General features: G+C 32.9%; 4 protein-coding genes and 1 long non-coding RNA gene across 5 annotated transcripts; 1 reads left to right on the top strand and 4 right to left on the bottom strand.

Moving 5' to 3' along the window:
- Positions 1–1,643: 1,643 nt before the first annotated feature.
- Positions 1,644–2,320, top strand: LOC125610292 (uncharacterized mitochondrial protein AtMg00810-like). The gene has a single exon (XM_048782622.1). The coding sequence runs from the start codon at positions 1,705–1,707 to the stop codon at positions 2,089–2,091; it is 387 nt and encodes a 128-aa protein (XP_048638579.1). The 5' UTR covers positions 1,644–1,704; the 3' UTR covers positions 2,092–2,320.
- A 4,579-nt stretch (positions 2,321–6,899) lies between these two features.
- Positions 6,900–8,156, bottom strand: LOC106430813 (protein transport protein Sec61 subunit gamma-3). The gene is made up of 3 exons (XM_013871613.3): positions 7,899–8,156; positions 7,642–7,778; positions 6,900–7,083 (listed from the first exon to the last, which is right to left on the bottom strand). Exons 1-2 carry the CDS (start codon positions 7,990–7,992, stop codon positions 7,663–7,665), a joined length of 210 nt encoding a protein of 69 aa, XP_013727067.1. The 5' UTR covers positions 7,993–8,156; the 3' UTR covers positions 6,900–7,083; positions 7,642–7,662.
- Positions 8,157–11,092: 2,936 nt separating this feature from the next.
- On the bottom strand, positions 11,093–12,361 carry LOC125610291 (nuclear transcription factor Y subunit C-1-like). The gene is made up of 2 exons (XM_048782621.1): positions 11,554–12,361; positions 11,093–11,430 (listed from the first exon to the last, which is right to left on the bottom strand). Exons 1-2 carry the CDS (start codon positions 12,213–12,215, stop codon positions 11,427–11,429), a joined length of 666 nt encoding a protein of 221 aa, XP_048638578.1. The 5' UTR covers positions 12,216–12,361; the 3' UTR covers positions 11,093–11,426.
- A 483-nt stretch (positions 12,362–12,844) lies between these two features.
- LOC125610290 lies at positions 12,845–13,427 on the bottom strand. Its single transcript, XR_007340348.1, has 3 exons — positions 13,233–13,427; positions 12,990–13,145; positions 12,845–12,917 (listed from the first exon to the last, which is right to left on the bottom strand). It is a non-coding gene; the product is annotated as an uncharacterized LOC125610290 (long non-coding RNA).
- Positions 13,428–15,538: 2,111 nt separating this feature from the next.
- On the bottom strand, positions 15,539–16,894 carry LOC125610289 (nuclear transcription factor Y subunit C-1-like). Its single transcript, XM_048782620.1, has 2 exons — positions 16,000–16,894; positions 15,539–15,876 (listed from the first exon to the last, which is right to left on the bottom strand). Exons 1-2 carry the CDS (start codon positions 16,659–16,661, stop codon positions 15,873–15,875), a joined length of 666 nt encoding a protein of 221 aa, XP_048638577.1. The 5' UTR covers positions 16,662–16,894; the 3' UTR covers positions 15,539–15,872.
- Between the last annotated feature and the right edge of the window lie 1,831 nt (positions 16,895–18,725).

The following is an 18,725-nucleotide window of genomic DNA, read 5'->3' as shown; positions in this document are numbered from 1 at the left end:
AATAAAAGAGACCTCACAAATCTCTGCAACTCTTGTCAGCTTGGAAAGCAAATAAAACTTCCCTTTTCAACTTCTATTTCTACTGTCACTGCACCTTTTGATGTTATTCATTCAGACTTATGGACATCACCTGTCCAAAGCTTAAGCGGAATTAACTATTACATTCTGTTTTTGGATGAATTCTCACATTTCTTATGGGTTTATCCTCTCAGATCAAAGTCGGAAGTCTTCTCTAAGTTCCTGCATTTTGTCGCATATGTTCAAACTCAATTCAAAAGAGGAATCAAATCCTTCCAATGTGACAATGGCAAAGAATATGACAATGCCAAGTTCCATGATTACTTTGCCGCTCATGGCATTCAATTCCGCTTCTCTTGTCCCTATACATCCCAACAAAACGGCCGATCTGAGAGGATGATCCGCACTGTTAACAACGGTATCCGAAGCCTCCTGTTCCAAGCTCAACTACCACCTACTTTCTGGGTTGAAGCTATGCATACCGTTGTTCATATCTTAAATATCCTTCCCTCAAAAGCTATCCAAAACAAAACACCCTATACCAAACTCTTCTCCAAAACTCCCTCCTACACTCACCTTCGCACGTTTGGGTGCCTTTGCTACCCTAACATAAACCATTCCCATACACCAAAATTATCACCTCGATCCTCTGCTTGTATCTTCCTCGGCTACCCTCTTAACCACAAAGGGTACCGTTGCTTCGATCTTACTACCAAAAAGATCATCATCTCCAGACACGTTAACTTTGATGAAACGTGCTTCCCTTATCCTTCTTCAAAAACCGAGAAGTCACCAACTTATGACTTCCTCGACAAAGACACGGGACCCTCTCCTCTGTTTCGTGCGATTCTTCAAAATCAGTCGTCCACTACCACTCCTACTCCAGCTGTGATACCCACTGTATCACCGCAGCCAACTCAAGTTGTACCACCAACTAATGAGGCTCCAAGGCACACCATGACAACAAGATCAAAGCATGGTATTAAAAAGCCTAAACAGATTGTCTCCCTCCTATCAGAACCAAAAACCTCTACCAAAAAGCTATCTTGATGCTCTCCAAGATCCAAATTGGAACCCGTCTATGAACGACGAGTACGAAGCTATTATTAAAAGTGATACTTTTGATCTTGTTCCGAGACCACCTAATACTAATATTATGCGTTCAATGTGGCTACATAAGCATAAATACAATGCAGATGGAACTTTCAAGAAACACAAATCGAGGCTGGTTGCAAATGGGAAATCACAGGAAGAGGGCATAGATTTCACTGAGACTTACAGCCCCGTCGTCAAGCCTGCCACGATCCGTCTGGTGCTACATCTCGCACTAGCTAACTCGTGGCCAATCAACCAACTTGACGTCCAGAATGCTTTCCTTCATGGCAACCTTGACGAGACCGTCTACATGTTTCAACCCCCCGGTTTTGTTGATAAAACAAAGCCGAAACATGTCTGCTGGCTCAAGCGGTCCATATATGGTCTGAAACAAGCGCCAAGAGCTTGGAATGCTCGATTTGTTGCTTTCATAACTCAACATGGCTTTAACCAATCTAAAAGCGATATGAGCTTGTTCATCTACAGGAAAGGAGCAGATCGCGCATATCTCTTGCTGTATGTTGATGACATCATCGTAACGGCATCCTCACCAACACTTCGAGACGGAATGCGCTGAAAGATGAGTTCCCGATGACAGACATGGGACAAATCAGCTCCTTCCTCGGTGTTTCAGCAATCTTCAACGACAAAGGTCTATTTCTGAATCAAACCAGATATGCTGAAGAAATCATAGAACGCGCAGGTATGAAGGACTGCAAGCCCTGCACCACTCCAGTAGATATGCAATCAAAACTCTCGGATAAAGAAGGCACACCGCTGTCTAATCCAACAGAGTATAGAAGCTTGGCTGGATCTCTCCAATACCTCACTTTCACCAGGCCTGATATATCTTACGCGGTCCAGCAGATTTGCCTCTTTATGCATGACCCTCGCGAGCCTCATATGAAAGCACTCCGGCGAATTCTTCGGTACATACAAGGCACATCCCACTATGGTCTCCAACTACTCAAGCATTAAGGTCTGTCGTTGGTAGCGTACACTGATGCCGACTGGGCAGGCTGTCCAACAACCAGGCGCTCAACTTCAGGCTTCGACGTCTTCTTAGGAGACAATCTAATCTCCTGGTCGGCCAAACGACAACCAACAGTTTCTCGGTCAAGCGCAGAAGCAGAGTATAAAGGCGTGGCCAATGCAGTTGCAGAGACTTGCGGCATACGAAACCTACTCTTGGAAATGGACTTCCCGCTCAAACAAGCTTCGATCATCTATTGTGACAACATTAGTGCAGTCTACTTGTCATCAAATCCAGTACAGCATCAAAGGACCAAACACATAGAGATCGACATCCATTTCGTACGAGAAAAGGTACAAATGGGGCAAGTTCGTGTCATTCATGTGCCTTCGTCATTACAGTACGCGGATATATTTACAAAGGGACTTCCTTCTTTAATCTTCACCAACTTCAGGTCCAGTTTAGGCGTCTCAGAACCCGACGCTGCAACTGCGGGAGGGTGAAAGATACTTGATAATATTCTTCTGAATATTCTCTGGTTAGTTATACGATTGTTACGTAACTAATGGGAAGATCCCTAACTTGTAGCTATCCCTTTGTACTTTAAATATTGACGTGAATACAACTCAAACATTCAAGTGAAACTCATACTCTTTCAGTAATTGATTAATTCCAACATCTGCGCCGCCGGGAGAAACCAACCCTCGTTATATTAACAAACAAACAAACAAACAAACAAACCCTAATTAAAATTCGATTTCTAAATTTAGACAAAACGGATCAATCCGAATTTCACTTACCAATACTTCATCCAGGCAAGCCGCAAAATGTGAGGGATCCATCTTTTCGGCAGCTACGGACAAAGACAATATCGCCTTTTCAGTTTCATCTTCAACGGACAAAGACAGCATCGCCGCCTCTACTGCACCAACACCGTTTGATTTATCTTCGGACGAAGAGAACTTTTCAAGTCTCTCCCTGTTTGATCCATCTCTCACATCCTGCGCAACCTGAAGCTGCCTTATATACAAGTTTAGACCGTCATAGTAAAAAGGAAATAGTCCTAATCCTAATCCTTAGGTAAAAAGAAAAACAACCACAACTAGGAAAATGAAAACCTAAGTACATAAGGCATAGGGAAAACATGGCCGACTATGATCTGATACAGATGGTGCGTTACGACCGGTTCAGGCCGGTTATGAGTCGTCCACTTTTTGGTTTATAACACTAATTCATTATATAACCAAAATCATCCTCTCTCTCCTCTTCTCTCTAACCTCTTTCTACAAAACTAATTTAACTTTTCTTTTATGGTTATATCACAAATAAGCCCATGTTTTTTCTCTTTTCTTTTCTTTTAGTTCCAGTTTATCGCATGCTCTATTTATCGACAGAGATCTGAGGCGGTTGCAAATCACTAATAAATGTTAATTTTCTTTTTCCTCGAACGTGTCTATTTACTAAATCTAACCGGTCAGTCGAATTAGGTTTGGACATTCGCGTCTTCTTATTATCAAAAACCGAGTCCTTGACATTTGGACCCAATTAGGATTTTTGAAGTTTTTTGTCCCGAACAGTTCCGATTGAATCTGGATTGATTCGGATCTAAAATTATAATATCCATAAAACACCTGCAATTTTCAGATATCTTTTGAGTTCGGATTAGTTCGGCTATTTTAAACTAGAAAAGGATCCGAAGTAACCAAACTTGATTCGAAAACCCAAAAAAGATCCGAAGTATCCTAACTTCATTCAAAAACTCGAAAAATACCCAAAATCAGACCCAAAAACCCTAAAAAATACCCAAAATTTAGTCTAAAATTTTACCCGAACCAAAAATTATAATCAAACCCAAAACTTAAAAAAATAATTATCTGAATTACTAAAATTACCACTCAAATATACCTAATATATGCAATAAGTTTCAGATACTTCGGATATCCGATCAAATCTCAGATAGGATCCATACCCAAACTGAGATCCGCTGGTCCAAAGAAAGATGACCCAACATATACTTTAGCATAGATCCAGACCGAACCCGGATTTTTATTTAATTTCTAGTAGATTCCGGATACTATATTCAAGCCTATTTTGGATCTTCATCTGGTAAGTTTGGATTTTTTGGAAAATTAGAATTTGTCGATTGGATACGGTTCAGTCTTGTCGGATCTATATCAGTTCGAGTATAATCTTATTCTATTAATAACAATTACAAGAAAAAGTAAAGATGATTTCGTAATAGACCTCGTTACCTCAACGATGGGCGTCTCTTGAAAAGCGTTTGCACCACCTGTCCAGTGATCGTGATGAGAGGGACACTGTCAAGCATCGCGTTGGCTAATACGCTGACGAGATTGGTGGCGCCTGGACCGGAAGTGGCGATGCAGATTTCGGATTTACCAGAGGAACGAGAAATGCCCTAGGAAGCGAAGACACCTCCTTGTTTGTGACGAGGAAGGACGTTGCTGATCGTGGAGTTGGTGGATCTCCATGAATGTGCCTCCTGGGTAAGCGAAGACTGTTTCGACGCCTTGATGCTTGAGGGCTTCGATGAGGATGTCGGCTCTCTTGTGGGGCTCGTCGGGAGCGAATCGGGAGATGAAAGTTGTATTCTTGGTGGGTTTTTCATGAGAGGAATTTGCGATGTTGATGTGTTAGTTGAGAACAGCGGTGCAGGAGGATGACAGCGATGGTAGGAGGGTTTTTGGGGCTTTAAGGAGAAGGGAATGGAGATTTTGGAAATGGGTAGTGGAGATTTTGAGAATGAGTGATGAGATGGTTTTGCCGAGAAGGAGATCAAAGAAGATGTTGTTGTCGCCCCCGACATAAGCTTTGAGGAGAACAAATAAGGAATCCATATAGAAAAAACCCGAATCGTTTTTAAAAATGAGACTTAGTGAAAAATTTATTTTGTGATGACAAAAATGTCCTTGTAATTTTGGTTTGATCTTTATTTATAGACTAGTATAAGACATGCGCCTTGGCATAGTGAATTTATAGGAAATTATTTAAGAAATATCGTATGGAAAATAAAATTTATATTCTTGATCGAATAAATATTTGTGGCCCTTAAACAATTTTTTAAAAACTTTTGTGTTAATTACGTAATTTGTTTACTGGTGAGCTGATCTCATTTTAAAAATTATTTTAGGTCAAAAAATCACTTATCACATAAGAACCTAATGTTTTGGCCAAGAATCTCAGGTCTGCTATTTGGTTACAATGAAACTATGGCAGCTCGGTTTATATCATGATTTAGCAATTTAAAAGTTAATTATAGTTATGAGAGGTATACATTCATGTGCCAATCCTCTTCAATATGTTTCTCATTTTTGTGTCTTTTTTTTTTTAATTTTGGTTATTGTTCGATATAAATATTGATTTTGAGTTTATTTTCATTTTCTTATAGTTTTTTTGGCCTGAGATTTAGAAAATATTTAAGATTTAAAATTATTAAAGAGATACATACTTAGGTTAAGATTTGCACTTTGAGCAGAATAAATATTTTATATTTATTACTTATTTTATGTTTTTTACATATTATGAAATAATAAAATAATAATTATATATTAAATAACTAAGAAATCATTTACTATTATGTAATAAATTGGCGTGCGCATATAAATCAAACAACCGCTCTTGTTTATTCGCAATTATTTTAGGGTAAATAAATCAAAACAATCAATCTTATTTATCATATATGATATATAATTAAATTTAAATGATATTAACATAGATATATAGTATACTTTTAATATGGATATTTATTAAATGAGGTTTCTACTCATATGATTTTATGATTATTTGCATATTTGTGTAACAAAATTTTACACAAATGATTATTTTTTAATGTGGAATGTTTAGTGCTTTCAATAATTTATAATTCTTTAAAGAAACAAAAAAGATTTCAAAATTAAAATATTAACTTATCAATATATGTTCAACGCATATATCAAAATATAAGTATGTATTTTCATATGATGTATAGTTTAATTTAAACAATATGAAATATATATATATATATATATATTAACATAAATACCTATTAAAATAAAATTATTTATTCATATGATCTTATAATCATTGTATCTTATTATAGAAATAAAATTAAACCTTGATCACAAAACTTTATGTGAGACTTTTAGCAGTTTTAGTAATTTATACTCGTTTTGAAAAATTCAAAATACAACATATACAAAAAAAAATTATATTTTTATTATATGATTAATGTAATTGTGTAATTTATTTTAATAATAAATAATTAAACAAAAATGATAGAAAATATACATATTGTTAGTAAATATTTATTATTTAAAATCATTAATTGTAATATATATCTTGATCACATTAGGTAATTGCGTTATTTTTATTTAAGGAAAAAATATATAATAATTTCAATTTAATAAATGAAAGATCTATAATTGACATACTATATAATATAATATTCCCTAGCAATTTATTTTAAACTAACAAAATTTTCAATTGAATCTCAAACCGCCATGTAAGCAAAATTAGTATTCCAATTACGTGATAACTCAGTAAGATCCTTTTTCAATTATTACAAACTTACCTCAATTATTACAAACTTAAGGTAAGGTTACATCTTTTCTGAGAGAGAATATACTTTGCGATTTGTGCCACTAGTTGTAGAATTTCTGGATGAGAGGGATTTATAATTAGTTCTCTTATCCCTTTCATTATGAGATCTGAATCTACGCTGCATACGAATATCACAATAATATGATGGCTTGGGTTGGTATTTCGTGTTTAAAGCCTAGTTTTTGAGGACTATACTTTTTTGGTATACAAAAAAAAAAAAAAAGTAAATCTCTGTTAGTTTAGGCAATAGCAAGAGAAGATCAAAAGAAACAAGAAAATTCAAACAAGTATAGAAAATTAAGCCACAAGGGAGAAAATGTAACCTAGAAAAAAAACAGAATACAAGGTTTCACAACAGGTTTTGGAGTCTCTTTCCTTCCTACTCCTTGGCGCATAGCCTGCAAAAACAACAGCTTAGTTTAAATTAGAGATACTTTCACATATGACGTTTTCATTATCATGATATCTTGCTTCAAATAAACAACCAAAGGGTAGTACAAAAAAAAATACGATTAAAGATACGCAGGGTAAAGAAAGACTACAAGGCAACCTACCCTCATGAACAATAAACTCAAATCAAGATGATACAAAGACTCGATGACAAACCGCAGAGAACAGATTCAGAACAAATAAAAACTCAGGATGGGATAAATAAAGGGCAAATATACAATGAGACACAAGCGTAGCGAATCTGGTAAAGCAATGTAGATGAAGCAAAGCTTTTTAAACCTTTCTGAGGCAAGAAACCAGCTGAAAATTCATCCTAAATTCTCTCATGTTATAACAGCAACTTATGTCCGCCAATATAACTACAAATCCCTGTGGTCTAGTCAAGGAGCAATGAGCAGACCCATTGATTCAAAGCAAGAAACATAACCCCTATCTATGCAGATCCATTTGCCATATTGACTTGTTATTATAACTATGTCGCCAAAATCATCAGATAAGTGTAAAACCTGGTAAAAAGAGTATTAAGCCTAAGAAGATCCAACGATGATGTTGTTGATTGGGATGAATACGAGCTTCACGAAGAACCCTACGAATCCCATTACCACAAATCCTATCGCCGTACGCACAGCCACCTTCGTGAATTCTGGGGAAAAATAAAAACACAAATCAATATTACAGATCTCCAGATCCAAAATGAAACTCAAGAATCGTAGCACATTCCTCTAATTTCTGAAAGATTTAAAAAAAAATGAAATGGGCGTACCCTTGCGATCGGGTTTGTGACAGCGCTGGACGAGACGGACGCTGCTCTTAGCGAAATCTCTGAGTGGATCGATGGCGGAATCAATGGCGTCCATAGCTTCCTTCTCTGATCGAATTGGAAAATTAGGGTTTCACGAGAGGTAAATGAGGTTTTATTTTGACATTCTGACTTTATAAGTAATTTCTTGGTGTCGTTGACTTGGTTTCGGTCTGAACACAAATACTCCGGTTTGGTTTCTTATCATTTCATTAGTCTTTGTATTTTGTCTTGGCTAGTAGAACCGGACAAAAAGATACAAGAAGCCGACTATTTCGATTTTAGACATACATATTATCAAATGATTCATACGACCAGCCGTTAAAAACGAATACTTTGCAATGGACATATGACTGATTGATAATAGATACACTAGAATTGGTGAAATCACAAATGAGGATTGGCAGCTAAGCTCTAGAGAGAGGTAACTAACTGTATATGAATCCAGGAAAGGTGTGTGTACCTGGTTTACGACTCTATTGCTATGACAGAAAGCTTTATCCTAAGGTGCATTAAGTGTGTAAATGTTATGGTTAGAGAAAAGATCAATATTTGTCAAAGGGTTCTTAGCCTACAAAAATCAAAAGCTTTGAGAAAAAGAAACAAACGTTATAACATCTATATACTATACTAAAAGGAGGATATAACCTCCTCTTAGAGTGTCCACGTAGGCATAAAAAATTGTCCAATCAGATAGTCCGAAGTTGCTACGTCATCTCATTCATTTTTTCGTAAAAAATAAAAAAAACAATGCAGAGGAAAGGATCGAACCCGGGTTAATATGACATAAATATAGGACAGACACCACTAAGCCATTGAAACTTTCTTGGATACATATACAAGAATCACTAAATATGTAATCACAAACTCTTATGTACATTTACAATAATATAGATTCAACTTTCAAGACTCCGATACTTTGTTTTGTACAAAAAAAATAAGTAAGTGACTAAGCTAATATATTATTTGAAAGTGTGAGAACATTGACAAATATGAAAAACATAAATTTTTGTTTTCGTGACAAAGTTAAGAATTTTGTAAAAGAAAGTTTAACATATAAATTTTCGTGACAAATAAGAAAAAGCATAGATTTTTGTACAATTTTGACAAAACAACTCAAAACACAGTTCTCTAATGTTTTAATAAAATATTATTTAAGGGTGCAGTAATTAAATATATCAATTCAATAAATTTTGTAATTTATAGACAAAACAATAACACAACAAATTTTGAAACATTTGTTTAACCTATCGATTTCTTTTCATGAGAATCAAACTAAACAAGATAAAAAACAATTATATTTATTTAATTACCATTTTATTCAATTTTGAATAATTTCAAATTGTAATAATGTATCTTTTTGAAGTTACAAAAAAAAATGTTATTTCTTTATTACACTAGCATTATATATAGATTTCATATACACAAATAAATATAATATAACAACATAAGCTTGCTTTCCCCGATTCATATGAAAACTTTTTAAGTTATCCACCAAATCAAATTAATTAAATCAATCAAATTGTTAGAATACAACAAATTAATATATAATTTTATTTTAAATTAAATTATTAAAAAAGTGTATTTTCATTAAAAACAAAATAATAAATAAGTAAAACTGATTTGATGGTAATTTTTATGACATATATATATTATGTGAAAGAAATATAACCTTAATATGGAAAAAATCTTAAGTACAAAAAACTCTAAAATTAACAAAAAAACTAATAAGAATTAAACTATGATATCAATGGAAAGCTTCTTAGACAATATTAATAAAATATTTAAGCAATAATTAGATAAATTTGATTTTTTTTTCCAGCCAAAAGTTTATTATTAATTAGCATCAGTTATTTCAAGATGTTTAAGAAATGATGGACTTAAATGATATATGAACTATGAATAATAGTACTTTGTAAAGCTGACTTATATAACACATATGCACATCATTTCCAGTCCTTTTTGATGCTTAAATTCAATTTTTTTAGAGTAGTTATTCCACAAAGAGATCGTATGAGATATTGTTTTGATATTCAGATTTGTTTCTTGACTGTTAAGAAGATTGATAATTGTAAAAAAAATCTCATTCGAATATTATATGTCTATAACTGAATCCCCAACATGAGACAAATTTGTTTAAAAAGTAAATAATTTCATTTTTCTTATATTATATAATAAATATATATTATTTACTGATAATAAAAATATAGTTATTCATCTATCACAAATATCTATGCAAATATGTGAATCAAGTACAACAATCAAACAACATAATGATTTCTACAAAGAAAATTTAAAAAATATATTTATGTTAGGTAGTCTTATTTTATATTTTTTAAATAATGTAATAAAATATTATACATTATTTTTTTAGAATTGAGAAAATACATATATATCAGTTAGACAAATTAAGCGATAATTAGACAAAATTGATTTTTTTTGCTAGCCAAAAGTTTATTATTAATTAGCATGAGTTATTTCAAGATGTTTAAGAAATGATGGACACAAAAAATAGGATGGACATAAATGATATATGAACTATGAATAGTATTTTGTAAAGCTGGCTTAGATAAAACATCTGCACATCCCTTTCCAGTCCTTTTTGATGTCTAAATTGAATTTCTTCAGAGCAGTTATTCCACAAAGAGATCGTATGACATATTGTTTTGATATTCAGATTTGTTTTTTGACTGTTAAGAAGATTAATAACTGTAAAAATGTCTCATTCGAATATGATATGTCTATAACCGAGCCCCCAACATGAAACAAGTTTGTTTTAAAAGTAAATAATTTTATTTTTCTTATATTATATAATAAATATATATTATTTACTGATAATTAAAATATAGTTATTCATCTATCACAAATAACTATGCAAATATGTGAATCAAGTACAAAAATCAAACAACATAATGATTTCCACAAAGAAAATTTTAAAAATATATTTATGTTATGTAGTCTTATTTTATATTCTTTAAATAATGTAATACAATATTATACATTATATTTTTAGAATTGAGAAATACATATAATATCTTATCCGCGCGTAGCGCGGTTAAGAAATCTAGTGCTTTGTAATAAGCTGCTGTCCATTTCAAAAATACTAATTGTCAACTAAAACAATTAACTCCATTGTCATCTCAACTAGCTACTACATCTATGTCACGAGCTTATTATATACAAATCCACATTTACACAGTTTGGTTTTGCTATCGGTTTACAAGCACTCAAATCTCTGAAAATGTGAAACGAGGAGAGCTAGGTAAAATAATCGAAAAATTAGAAACTGCACATTAGATGTATATAGAGAGTAAAGGCGTAGTCGCAGTAATGATGGTTTTTGCTACAATAACCTTACAAGTTAACAGAGAGACAATAGCTCCTTTTTAAACTAAGCTCAGGCGACATATCCAACATCCAAGGCAGAGTCGACTAATATTTGCTGTCTTCAACAGCAAGTAAAACATGCATTCATTTGGAGTAACTCTGAGCTCAGCTGAAAACATGATACAAAAGACAATGAAATGTAGGGTTAATAAAATGATTTATTATCCAAAGAAGTGATGAACAAGGAATCATCTACATTGCACAAAGATGTGATGACATGAATGAAACTTACACTTGCCCGTCAAGATTCCCTTGACCGCCGCTTCCCCCACTGCCGTAAGAAACATCATCGCCCGTCGCCGACGTTTGCCAAACGCTCTGCCACGCCTGAGACGGAGGCTGGACATAGACGCCACTCGGATCCATAGCCGGTCTACCAATCATCATCCCTCCAGGACCACCCATCGGCGGATAATAGTACGGCACGCCGCTCACCGCGGGAGGCATCATCCCGCCGATCCCCGGCTCTTCCTTGATCTCTTCTCTTGGAACGATGTCGACAAGGAAGTCGAAGATATCTGTCCTTGTAATGGCGGCAGCGATGTCGTTTTTCTGAAGCGTGCGGCGCTTGTTTTCCTCGGCGTGGAGCCAAGAACGGATGGTGAGCTCGAGGATGAAAAGCTCGCAGGCTTTGGCGAAGAGGATCGGAGCTTCGGCGGAGATCATACGCACATCCTCGTCGGCTTTCATGATCTTTTTGATACGAGCGAGAGGGAGCTGATGGTTCTTGAAATCGTTTACTTGCTCGATCTCTTGGCGTTGGTAGGACCAGAACATTTGGAGCTGTTGTTGCTGTTGCTGTAGAAGGTGGTGGTAAGAAGCTCCTCCGACGGCGGATACAGGAGGAGGGATTCCGGCGGCCGAGGGAGATGATTGCTGGTTGCTGTTGTCCATTGGGTCTTGAGAATGGTCGGTTTGGATTTGGTGTGTGTGTGATTGGATCAAAGAGTGTATGACGAAGCTTTTTTGCCAAATGGATTGAGGCAGAAGTGGATAAGGTGGAGAGCGATGTGGCTGCTTTTTACTCTTTTTTTTTCTTTTAATTGAAGAACATTTTTTTCTTTGATTGATTTAATACACAGAAACAAACAAAAGATAACCAAAGAGAAGCCAAGAATCTCCCATGTACCTGATAATTTAGTGAGTATAGGCTATTTTATGATACACTGGCTGTACTAAGATATACTGTTGTTCAAAAAAAAAAAAAACTGTACTAAGATACTTTGATTTCAAATCATAAGAAGGTCAACAAAAGACATCTTAGTAGCTAACAAATTTCTCTAATATTTTGATAATAATAGTACAATGATTTTTACAATTAAGATATATATCTTTTCTGATAATTTTATATGCAACAATTAGTTTTGGTAAAGCTACTTTGAACATATTTGAACAAAACAAAAATCAAATTGATAATCAAAATGGTTTAAAGTAGTCTAAATTATAGTGTTTGTATGAGAAAGACATTAAGGAGGTTTTATTGGATCAAGGATTTGAGAAAATGGTTTAAAGTAGTCTAAATTTCTTTGAGAGCTCATATATAGTATCTTTCTTAGCTACACCCTTGAAGTACTCCACAAGTGTCAGGACTAACCCCTAAACAATAATTTTAGTTGAATACAACCAAATAGATCATAAGGAATGTAGTAAAATAATTTTGTGAAGCACCTCTTCAACTGTAGGCCGTTCATTGAGCTCAAAAGACAACAACTTTTGTAGAATACGAAGATCGAGAGGATCGTCATGTGGAAGCCTATGTGAAAAACGAATAGACTTCTTCAACCTCATGCTCCTCAAGTATCTTCCAGCTTTCTTGCTCCTCACCTGTCACATTCAGTGAAAGCAGTTCAGCCAAGAAAAGTGACAATGCAGTTGTTGTAAGCATTGTGGAGACAGGTAAGGGACACTGACCCTTCCAATAGTTTCACAAATGGAGTTCCCAACAGATCATTCATCATATCCAATAGATGGACTATATTTTTCCCGGGGAAAAGAGGATTCCCTGTTAAGAGCTTCAAGAAAGATGTTGAGTTTCTTTCGAGTTTTAGATCCGATGAATCATCCAACCTTATCCTAAACAGTGAAACGTAGCTATCTTAACCTGAATAATTATCTTAATCAATCAAATACGTATAAGTTAATAGACAAATTTTGTAATTTAATAGACAGTTAAGAGGATTTCATTTTTTTGTAATTTATAGACAAAATATTATTTAAGGGTGCAATAATTAAATATATCAATTCAATAAATTTTGTAATTTATAGACAAAACAATAACACAACAAATTTTGAAACATTTGTTTAACCTATCGATTTCTTTTCATGAGAATCAAACTAAACAAGATAAAAAACAATTATATTTATTTAATTACCATTTTATTCAATTTTGAATAATTTCAAATTGTAATAATGTATCTTTTTGAAGTTACAAAAAAAAAATGTTATTTCTTTATTACACTAGCATTATATATAGATTTCATATACACAAATAAATATAATATAACAACATAAGCTTGCTTTCCCCGATTCATATGAAAACTTTTTAAGTTATCCACCAAATCAAATTAATTAAATCAATCAAATTGTTAGAATACAACAAATTAATATATAATTTTATTTTAAATTAAATTATTAAAAAAGTGTATTTTCATTAAAAACAAAATAATAAATAAGTAAAACTGATTTGATGGTAATTTTTATGACTTATATATATTATGTGAAAGAAATATAACCTTAATATGGAAAAAATCTTAAGTACAAAAAACTCTAAAATTAACAAAAAAACTAATAAGAATTAAACTATGATATCAATGGAAAGCTTTTTAGACAATATTAATAAAATATTTAAGCAATAATTAGATAAATTTGATTTTTTTTCCAGCCAAAAGTTTATTATTAATTAGCATCAGTTATTTCAAGATGTTTAAGAAATGATGGACTTAAATGATATATGAACTATGAATAATAGTACTTTGTAAAGCTGACTTATATAACACATATGCACATCATTTCCAGTCCTTTTTGATGCTTAAATTCAATTTTTTTAGAGTAGTTATTCCACAAAGAGATCGTATGAGATATTGTTTTGATATTCAGATTTGTTTCTTGACTGTTAAGAAGATTGATAACTGTAAAAAAAATCTCATTCGAATATTATATGTCTATAACTGAATCCCCAACATGAGACAAATTTGTTTAAAAAGTAAATAATTTCATTTTTCTTATATTATATAATAAATATATATTATTTACTGATAATAAAAATATAGTTATTCATCTATCACAAATATCTATGCAAATATGTGAATCAAGTACAACAATCAAACAACATAATGATTTCTACAAAGAAAATTTAAAAAATATATTTATGTTAGGTAGTCTTATTTTATATTTTTTAAATAATGTAATAAAATATTATACATTATTTTTTTAGAATTGAGAAAATACATATATATCAGTTAGACAAATTAAGCGATAATTAGACAAAATTGATTTTTTTTGCTAGCCAAAAGTTTATTATTAATTAGCATGAGTTATTTCAAGATGTTTAAGAAATGATGGACACAAAAAATAGGATGGACATAAATGATATATGAACTATGAATAGTATTTTGTAAAGCTGGCTTAGATAAAACATCTGCACATCCCTTTCCAGTCCTTTTTGATGTCTAAATTGAATTTCTTCAGAGCAGTTATTCCACAAAGAGATCGTATGACATATTGTTTTGATATTCAGATTTGTTTTTTGACTGTTAAGAAGATTAATAACTGTAAAAATGTCTCATTCGAATATGATATGTCTATAACCGAGCCCCCAACATGAAACAAGTTTGTTTTAAAAGTAAATAATTTTATTTTTCTTATATTATATAATAAATATATATTATTTACTGATAATTAAAATATAGTTATTCATCTATCACAAATAACTATGCAAATATGTGAATCAAGTACAAAAATCAAACAACATAATGATTTCCACAAAGAAAATTTTAAAAATATATTTATGTTATGTAGTCTTATTTTATATTCTTTAAATAATGTAATACAATATTATACATTATATTTTTAGAATTGAGAAATACATATAATATCTTATCCGCGCGTAGCGCGGTTAAGAAATCTAGTGCTTTGTAATAAGCTGCTGTCCATTTCAAAAATACTAATTGTCAACTAAAACAATTAACTCCATTGTCATCTCAACTAGCTACTACATCTATGTCACGAGCTTATTATATACAAATCCACATTTACACAGTTTGGTTTTGCTATCGGTTTACAAGCACTCAAATCTCTGAAAATGTGAAACGAGGAGAGCTAGGTAAAATAATCGAAAAATTAGAAACTGCACATTAGATGTATATAGAGAGTAAAGGCGTAGTCGCAGTAATGATGGTTTTTGCTACAATAACCTTACAAGTTAACAGAGAGACAATAGCTCCTTTTTAAACTAAGCTCAGGCGACATATCCAACATCCAAGGCAGAGTCGACTAATATTTGCTGTCTTCAACAGCAAGTAAAACATGCATTCATTTGGAGTAACTCTGAGCTCAGCTGAAAACATGATACAAAAGACAATGAAATGTAGGGTTAATAAAATGATTTATTATCCAAAGAAGTGATGAACAAGGAATCATCTACATTGCACAAAGATGTGATGACATGAATGAAACTTACACTTGCCCGTCAAGATTCCCTTGACCGCCGCTTCCCCCACTGCCGTAAGAAACATCATCGCCCGTCGCCGACGTTTGCCAAACGCTCTGCCACGCCTGAGACGGAGGCTGGACATAGACGCCACTCGGATCCATAGCCGGTCTACCAATCATCATCCCTCCAGGACCACCCATCGGCGGATAATAGTACGGCACGCCGCTCACCGCGGGAGGCATCATCCCGCCGATCCCCGGCTCTTCCTTGATCTCTTCTCTTGGAACGATGTCGACAAGGAAGTCGAAGATATCTGTCCTTGTAATGGCGGCAGCGATGTCGTTTTTCTGAAGCGTGCGGCGCTTGTTTTCCTCGGCGTGGAGCCAAGAACGGATGGTGAGCTCGAGGATGAAAAGCTCGCAGGCTTTGGCGAAGAGGATCGGAGCTTCGGCGGAGATCATACGCACATCCTCGTCGGCTTTCATGATCTTTTTGATACGAGCGAGAGGGAGCTGATGGTTCTTGAAATCGTTTACTTGCTCGATCTCTTGGCGTTGGTAGGACCAGAACATTTGGAGCTGTTGTTGCTGTTGCTGTAGAAGGTGGTGGTAAGAAGCTCCTCCGACGGCGGATACAGGAGGAGGGATTCCGGCGGCCGAGGGAGATGATTGCTGGTTGCTGTTGTCCATTGGGTCTTGAGAATGGTCGGTTTGGATTTGGTGTGTGTGTGATTGGATCAAAGAGTGTATGACGAAGCTTTTTTGCCAAATGGATTGAGGCAGAAGTGGATAAGGTGGAGAGCGATGTGGCTGCTTTTTACTCTTTTTTTTTTCTTTTAATTGAAGAACATTTTTTTCTTTGATTGATTTAATACACAGAAACAAACAAAAGATAACCAAAGAGAAGCCAAGAATCTCCCATGTACCTGATAATTTAGTGAGTATAGGCTATTTTATGATACACTGGCTGTACTAAGATATACTGTTGTTCAAAAAAAAAAAAAACTGTACTAAGATACTTTGATTTCAAATCATAAGAAGGTCAACAAAAGACATCTTAGTAGCTAACAAATTTCTCTAATATTTTGATAATAATAGTACAATGATTTTTACAATTAAGATATATATCTTTTCTGATAATTTTATATGCAACAATTAGTTTTGGTAAAGCTACTTTGAACATATTTGAACAAAACAAAAATCAAATTGATAATCAAAATGGTTTAAAGTAGTCTAAATTATAGTGTTTGTATGAGAAAGACATTAAGGAGGTTTTATTGGATCAAGGATTTGAGAGAATTTCATTTTTTTATTCAAATTCTCTCTTATTGTATATAGCATTTATAAATTCTATATGAAATTTAAACTTATTGGATTAGTCATTTGTATAAATTCTATCAAATTTCAGCTTATTGGAAAATATGGACTTTGTCAATAAAATCTATCAAATTGATGAATTTTATAGTGGAAAAACAATAAATCGAAATACCACATGGTGGTATTGGAAACTTTAAAAAAAAAATATTTTAAAAAATTACTTCACCTTTTTAGAAAGAAAATCAAACTATTTAAAATGAAAAAAAATAAAAAACTATTTGAAAATTTGATTTTTAAAAATTTTATATTTTTATATAATTCATAAAACGATAAAATATCAAATTATAGTAATTTAAAATAAAAAATATTTAAAATTTAAAAGGTTTTTTTAAAAACTCTGATTTATTTTTCAAAAAACCCTAAAACTTGTAACAAATTATTCTACGATTTACTCAAATCTGAAAGTTTATTATAATATAACTAACCTTATCTAGTTATTTTTAATTTCATTTTTACCCTTATCTACCTAGTTATGCTAGAAAAATAAAGAAAATATTAATTAACCTTGAGTAGTTATCCTTCAAAATAGGAAACTAAAAATATTATGATAATTTCCTAATTACTAGTTTAGTAAAATATAACTAACGTTATCTGTTTTTGTTTTCATTTTTAGCCTTATCTAGTTATGTGTCAGGAAAAGAAATAAATTAAAAAACACTTAACCTTGTTTAGTTATGTTTCAAATAGGAAAAATAGAAGGATAGAAAAACACCAGTGAAAATTTCCACTTCGTACATTCACATGCATGTTCTTTCCGGTCGATCGGAATTCTTGATTGGGGAATTAAAAAATTAATGAAGACCATTGTGATAGTTTAATCATTTGCTAAGTTGGACACAACTCTCGGCTATTGAAGAATGTTGCATACCCATTTGCAATGTATCGATCAAAATATCCGGAAACCAATACATTTCTTTGTGGTGTAATTGCATGTTAAGATCAAATTATAACCCCTACAACACTGTTTTTTGTTCAAACCCTACAACACTTATACATCAACTTGTAGACCAACGATGATGATAACATACCAACTTATTGTAGGACCATGCTTTTTACAAAATGACAAAAATAAAAATTTAATGCAATCAAGAATCACATGATACAACCACATATCAACTATTGTGCATCATTTATAATAGAAGCTAATGAACTTTTTCTTGTGTTGTAATCTCAAGATTACAAAACAAACAAAGAGAGAAAAAAAGAAAGAATAATATGTAGAGGTTGTTATTTCTCTCTTGTATTTTTAAAATGAGAAAATTAAACTAATTTATAATCAAAAATGTTATGGAGTTTATTTCTTAATTTAATTTGAGCATTAAAAAACAAAAAGAAAAGAGTTAGAAAATTTCTCATCAATTTTCAATTTGAACAAGA

Source organism: Brassica napus, chromosome A6 (assembly GCF_020379485.1).
Source record: "Brassica napus cultivar Da-Ae chromosome A6, Da-Ae, whole genome shotgun sequence".
In the NCBI taxonomy this organism is placed as follows: domain Eukaryota; kingdom Viridiplantae; phylum Streptophyta; class Magnoliopsida; order Brassicales; family Brassicaceae; genus Brassica; species Brassica napus.
This window is presented reverse-complemented; position numbering and strand designations above follow the sequence as displayed.

What these genes read in the sequence shown, in the direction of transcription:
- LOC125610292 (XM_048782622.1), top strand. Translation starts at nt 1,705, where the DNA reads ATGACAGACATGGGACAAATCAGCTCCTTCCTCGGTGTTTCAGCAATC.
- LOC106430813 (XM_013871613.3), bottom strand. Translation starts at nt 7,992, where the DNA reads ATGGACGCCATTGATTCCGCCATCGATCCACTCAGAGATTTCGCTAAG. An exon ending in TCACAAACCCGATCGCAAGG is followed by an intron (nt 7,779 to 7,898) that starts GTACGCCCATTT and finishes ATTTTTCCCCAG; the next exon opens with AATTCACGAAGGTGGCTGTG.
- LOC125610291 (XM_048782621.1), bottom strand. Translation starts at nt 12,215, where the DNA reads ATGGACAACAGCAACCAGCAATCATCTCCCTCGGCCGCCGGAATCCCT.
- LOC125610289 (XM_048782620.1), bottom strand. Translation starts at nt 16,661, where the DNA reads ATGGACAACAGCAACCAGCAATCATCTCCCTCGGCCGCCGGAATCCCT.